This window comes from Tupaia chinensis, unplaced genomic scaffold (genome assembly GCF_000334495.1).
Source record: "Tupaia chinensis unplaced genomic scaffold, TupChi_1.0 Scaffold139431_1, whole genome shotgun sequence".
NCBI lineage: Eukaryota > Metazoa > Chordata > Mammalia > Scandentia > Tupaiidae > Tupaia > Tupaia belangeri.
In genome coordinates, this window is record NW_006199316.1 from 519,889 (window position 1) to 526,076 (window position 6,188).

Here is a 6,188-nt window from a genome sequence, read left to right on the forward strand (position 1 = left end):
ACCACGGTCGACTATGTGGGAGTCCAGCGACAGCCATTACGCTAACTGCTGGTTCCCCTTACCTAGACACTTTGAGAGGTTCAGGGGTTCCTGCTCTCCGAGGCCCTTCTGTTTCTAGCACTATCACTCTGCATATCCGGGTAGACTACATCAAGGACATGGGACAAAGGAATGAATGGACAGTCAGGAGGCAGCAAGAGAGTGTCACAGTCTTCCCCATGTAGAGGAGCTGATGGGGTGGCGAGGGGGTCCAGGATACCATCTACTGCCCCCACCTCATCTCTTTGGCTCTCCTCTGGGGCCAGCTATTTGGTGAGAGAAGTCAGTGTGTTCAGCATTCCCACAGGAACTTCTACAGCCACTCCTGCCTCCTCCCTCCTCCCTCCTCCCTGTCCTTTCTGGCAAGTGCCAGCTGCCCACATCCAAGGGCCCTCAGCAGGACGGTGCTATCTCATGCTTCCCTCTGTTTAGATCCAGTGTCCAGGAAGAACGTGAAGTCGGCCCACAGCACCCGGAACCGGTACTCAAGCCAGTGGACCCTGACCAAGTGCCAGGCCTCCACACCTGCCCGCACCCTCACCTCTGACTGGCGCACCGTGGGCTCTCAGCATGGTGTCACTGTCACCGAGAGTGACAGCTACAGTGCCAGCCTGTCCCAGGACACAGGTGTGGTGCCCAGGACTCTGCCTGCATCCTGCCCATCCCCCTCCATTTTTCCCAGCTCCCACCCACTCACTCATGTTGTCCGTGCACAAGTCAATTTCATTTCCAGATGGCTGCTGACTCACTGTGTGGCTGGGACAAAACACTTGACCTCACTGAGCTGGGCTTGGTCGAGAATCTCATTTTACTCTCCCCAGAAACTGTCAGAAACATTGCGCAGAACATTTGGTGGGAAAGGGGCTGAATGTTCCAGTGAAGGGTTAGAGCGGTTGCTTATTTTCAAGGATGAAAGATGTTCTGCCCTTTGTAAGCCGAAGATCCCACTTGTGCCACCACTGTCGCCTTCACAGAGGAAGAGCAGGATCGTTTGGGCTGCATCCCCTCCACATGGGGTCAGGCATTAAGAGGGCTGCTGGGGTGAGAGACAGAGGAACTGCTCACTCAGGGCTCCGTGACATTCTCCTCCCCATCACCCACTCCTTTCCTCTTAACCCCATGTTTTCCATCTCCCCAGACAAAGGACGAAACAGCATGGTGTCCACAGAGAGTGCCTCTTCCACCTATGAGGAGCTGGCCCGGGCCTACGAGCATGCCAAGCTGGAGGAGCAGCTGCAGCACGCCAAGTTCGAGATCACTGAGTGCTTCATCTCTGACAGTTCCTCTGACCAGATGACCACGGGCACCAATGAGAACGCCGACAGCATGACATCCATGAGCACGCCTTCAGAGCCCGGCATCTGTCGCTTCACTGCCTCACCACCCAAGCCCCAGGATGCCGACCGGGGCAAAAATGTGGCTGTGCCCATCCCTCACCGGGCCAACAAGAGTGAGTGCTCAGACCACCTCCCCTGCAGGGCCTCCTGTCCCAGTCACATGAGCCCTGGCTAGATCTACCCTTCCAAGCACCTGGATCCTTCCATCCCAGCTTGGCTTCGTGGCAGTGCAGGGCAGGGTTGAGATCAAGACCTGGGAACAAGCAGGGCTGGGCCCACATCCTGGCCCAGCCTCTTACACCTGTGGGCGTGGGCAAGTCACTGAGCCCCTCCGACTTTAATTTTCTCGTTTGTAAATGGCAAATGATAGTAGCTACTTTGCATTTCCATAATGGACATCAGAAATTACATGCATGCCTGACACATAGTAGGGTCTTCTTAGGTAGTGAGCATCCCCTTAATCTGAAGTTGTGCCAGAGTGAAAGGGAGCAGGTGCTTCTTTTCTGTCCTTTGTCAGCCAAAGATCCCACTTCTGCCACCAGTGTCACCTTCACAGAGGAAGAGCAGATCTCCTGGGAACTCCTCAGTCTAGGCTCAGTGACACCCCGTCCCCCATGATTTTCTGGGTCAGGTTTTGGTGCTGTTTGAACTTAATCCAGACCCAGAAGAGCCATCGCAGCATCTCAGCTCATTGTAGGCGACCTGGCCTGATAGGGCCACCTGACCACAGGGGCCTGGCCAGAGCATCCAGTACCCTTGGAAGTGTGCAGGGCAGGTCTAGGGTTACCAGCGGGCATCCATCACAGAGCCTGGGCCACAGCATAGAGCCCAGGCTATCCCGCCTGCTTGGCTGTGGCCATGGTGACTGGGCAGGGTTGGGGGTGGCTCTGGGTCTCGAGAAGCATGAGTAGAGGAAAATACAAGAACTTTAGAGATGAGTGGCCCTGCCTGACACTCCACCCCTCCTAGCCGTACAGATTTGGGCAGATCATTTCATCTCTCTGAACCTCAGTTTTCGCATTTGCAAAACGCAGATAGGTGTTAAGCAATCCAAGAAGCTACTGTGAGGGCCGAGCGAGATCATCTACAGAAAGTGCCTGTGTGCTGACAAGTGACAGCGGTGTACTAGGGCAGGGCGCTCGCAGACAGAGGCTCCGGAGGTTCAGGCCCTGTTAGCGTGTCCTGTGGGGGCAGTTTAAGAAGTCAGGAGCATTCCGCCTGGAGGAGAGTGGACCGGGAGAGGCGTGGGGACATGGAGCTCTGACTTCAAACATTAGAAGTCTGCCCTGGAAAAGAGAGGGGGCCTTGCTCTGTGAGTCTCAGCAGGGGGGAAGGGAGTGATATCCCTCTCCTCCCCTGCGTCAGAAAGGCTCTCTGACAGCCACGGCAGGGAGGAAGCCCTCGTCATTAGAGGTAGTGAGCTCTCCCCCACTGGCAGCTGACCAAGTATCAGCTTATTGAGCACCTACTGACTGCACCAGCCGCTGCGTTAAGACACTTTACATACTTTACCTCGTTCACTCCTCACGAGAACCCTGCTGGGGAATAAGATCACCCCATTTTGCACATAAGGAAACACAGGACCGGAGAAGTCACCCTGGGGGGATCAGGGGTGGGGAGGTGGGGTGATGAAGCTGGTTCCCAGACACCTCCATCTCTAATGTCCTCTGCTCTGTGGTTCCAGGTGACTACTGCAACCTGCCCCTGTATGCCAAGTCCGAGGCCTTCTTTCGAAAGGCAGAAGGGCGTGAGCCCTGCCCCGTGGTTCCGCCTCGCGAGGCCTCCATCCGGAACCTGGCTCGAACCTACCACACCCAGGCTCGCCACCTGACCTTGGACCCTGCCAGCAAGCCCTTGGGCCTCCCACACCCAGGGGCCCCCGCTGCGGCCTCCAAAAAAAACCCACACACCAAAATGGGGGGCTCCAGGGACTCACTTCTTGAGATGAGCACATCGGGGGTGGGGAGGTCTCAGAAGCAGGGGGCCGGGGCCTACTCCAAATCCTACACCCTGGTGTAGGGCACGTGTGGACGGACATCTGTGCACCTCCCGCCCTCACGCGCCAACGGCTGTTTTCCTGCATTATTTATATTAAACTGACAGACAACGACCAACCCACGACGAAAAAAAATCCCCCCAAGTCATGAACGCGTGTACATAGAACTCTTTTGTACAAATGAAACTATTTTCTTCTTCTCCATGAAGCCAGGGCACAAAGAATTTGACAGGACAAGTCAAGTCCCCCCCACCCACCCCGCACAAACTCGGCGTGGAGAGATACATGCATATATGGGAAGCTGGGAGCACAGCCACGGGCTATATAGCTATATATCTCTCGCACGGACAGAGGCAGAGGCACAAAGACTCGGCAGTTTCCCTTCTCCTCACCCCCCTCCAACCTAGGTGGTTTTGACAATGACCAAAATCCCAACTCAGAGACACTGCATGCGATTTTACTGTTCCAAGAAAACCAGGAGTTGCTTCAATTTGCAGATGCTTATGTGTTAATACCTTTTTCTATGAAAAAAGACCCAGCGCCGTGTGCAATAAAGGTTATGTTTCTACGTGGTGGCTTTTTTCCCATCTGGCGAGGGCCAGTGGGAGGGAGGAGACGCCCCAGTCCCAGTCCAGCTGTCTCTTGGGCAGAGACTTTGTTAGACGCCGGGACTTTCACTCGGCACTCTGAGTTTTCAACAAGTCTTTTGGTTAGCCAGAGTGCAAGCTTTGAGCCTCTCTTCTGTTCTCAGAGCTGTGTGGGCCCTGCGGGAACCGGCTCTGTGGTTCTGAGCAAGCTCCAGTCTCCTCATCTGTAACTGAGAGAGTTGTAGCCGATGAAATGAGGAAATCTTGCTGAACCCTCTGGGAAGCTTGGCATGGGGACGGGATGTCTCCTGGCCTCTCTCCTCCAGGAGAGTGTAGGGGAGCAGGGGACATGGTGTATAAAGCCCCCAGCACACAGCTGAGAGCTGCCTATACATTGGGAGGGGAAACTCACGATTATATTAAGATATCCCTTGGGGATCAGGCCAGGGCCGAAAGTTCTGGCTGACTCCAAGGGCAAGGCGAGGTCAGAGGGAGCAGCAGAGAGGTCTTCAGAGGTCAGAGGGGTAGAAGGCCATGGAGGAGCTCAGCCAAAGAGAAGCGGGCCAGAAAGCATGCGTGTTCCTCACCTGGTATGCAGCAGTCAGGGACCAGACTGCCAGGCAGGACAGGGTTCACGCAGAGGTGCCGGCAAGGGCCGTGGGTGTGCAGAGCTGTCCTTTCTGCAGAAGGCCCAAAAGGAGACCACAGGGAAGCGGCACATGTGCCGGCCTCGCATGTGCTGGCCTCCACAGGGTTGGAGAGGAAAGACCCAAGGCAGGAGATTGGCAAAAGTGCAGGGGCATGAGGTCTGTACTCTGGGGGGACCCTCCTTCCACCCTGGCCAGTGCCCCTGGATGAAAAGGAAGTGCACGTACCATGTGCAAACAGGCTCCTGAGTTGAGCACCCCGAGTCACGGATGAGTTGTGGACGAGGAATCTGGAAGGAAGGTGAGTGTGGGATCTGCTGTTCCCCCAAAGCTGACAGGAGGAACTGGGAAGGAGACTGAAGGGCTGGAGAGGGAGGGAGGGTTTTGGGCAGCGTGCAGGTGTATCTACCTATGGGCTGGGCGGTGAGACCCTACCTGGGAGGCATGGCCTTCCAACCAGCCGCGCTTCACACGGAGCACCTAAAGTATGCTGGAAACGGGCCCACCCTGAGTAACTGTGTTACCAGGTAAGGGAGGGTGAGGAGGGGAGGGGCAGAGATCCTGTGCTCCCAAGTGATTCCTAGGCTCATGAGAAATGCCTATCTCAGCCCCCGCCCACGACCCATCTCCGGAAACCAGCAAGGTGGCAAGCCTGGCGCCTGGGGTCAGCCGGGCTTCTTTCCATCTCTGGGATGACAGAGCTCCTCCCAGGGCTGCGCGCGCCATCTGCAGGTCATCTCTAGAACTGCAAGTGCAATGGCCCAAACTTAGATTCTGTCTAGAACTTGACTGAGAATGCCTCAGATTGGGATTCCCCTGCGTGCTGAATGCTGGAGACACCAAGGCAAATCAGACTCCACTCCAAGCAGCACACGAGAATGAACGACCTCTCAGAGAGTGGAGTGGGCAGAAGGTGGCCTCACCTGCTGAGGGCCGCAACGGGAAGCGCCGTCATGTTAACACCTTACAAGGGCCCTAAACTACATGCTAAGTGCAGAGCAAACCAACTTCCTTGCATGGGCTCATGTGACCTCACTGCAGATTTGAGAGAAAGGTGTCACGAATTCCATTTAACAGGTGAAAGAGCTGGGGCTTTCAGGAGTTAGAGAACTTTCTGGAAGTTAGAAGAGCAAGAAGCAATAGAGAAGCAATAGATTTAAACTCTTGAGTGTCTGATTCTTTAACGACTGCACCATATTACCTGGTGTTCTGCTATTCAAAGTTTGTGTTTCCGTTTTGAAGTTTTTTGTTTTCTTTTCTTTTCTCTTTTTTTTACTTCATGATGGCAAGCATGTGCATGCACACACTGGAGAGAAGCACCTGGGTAGGGCCTTGTCACACCATGATCCCCTCCCCCAGTACTCCAGTTCATCAGGATCTTGGGTGCCTGTGCATGCATGTCTCAGGTCCACTGGGTTGAACATTTGAACTCAGTCAGCCACATGACTTCCGGCACTGCAGTCCAGAATGCTACTGACTGCCATGGAGGTGGGCCTGAATTTCAGTTCCCCTCCAGGGATATCGCCAGGCAAAGAGTCTGCCAGGTCCAGGTGGGCAAGCTGGACTCACAGACAGGTAAGCA

The 6,188-nt window shown here is 55.1% G+C and overlaps 1 protein-coding gene across 1 annotated transcript in view; it reads left to right on the forward strand.

The window, feature by feature from the left end:
* The window catches only part of DSCAML1 (DS cell adhesion molecule like 1), a 430,778-nt gene extending 426,869 nt beyond the window's left edge, over window positions 1-3,909 (forward strand). The window contains exons 31-33 of the mRNA XM_027765686.1: window positions 472-666; window positions 1,178-1,489; window positions 3,061-3,909. Of these exons, the coding sequence (XP_027621487.1) occupies window positions 472-666; window positions 1,178-1,489; window positions 3,061-3,395 (842 nt within the window). The 3' untranslated portion in view covers window positions 3,396-3,909. The remainder of the gene's footprint in view (window positions 1-471; window positions 667-1,177; window positions 1,490-3,060) is intronic.
* Window positions 3,910-6,188: the final 2,279 nt, after the last annotated feature.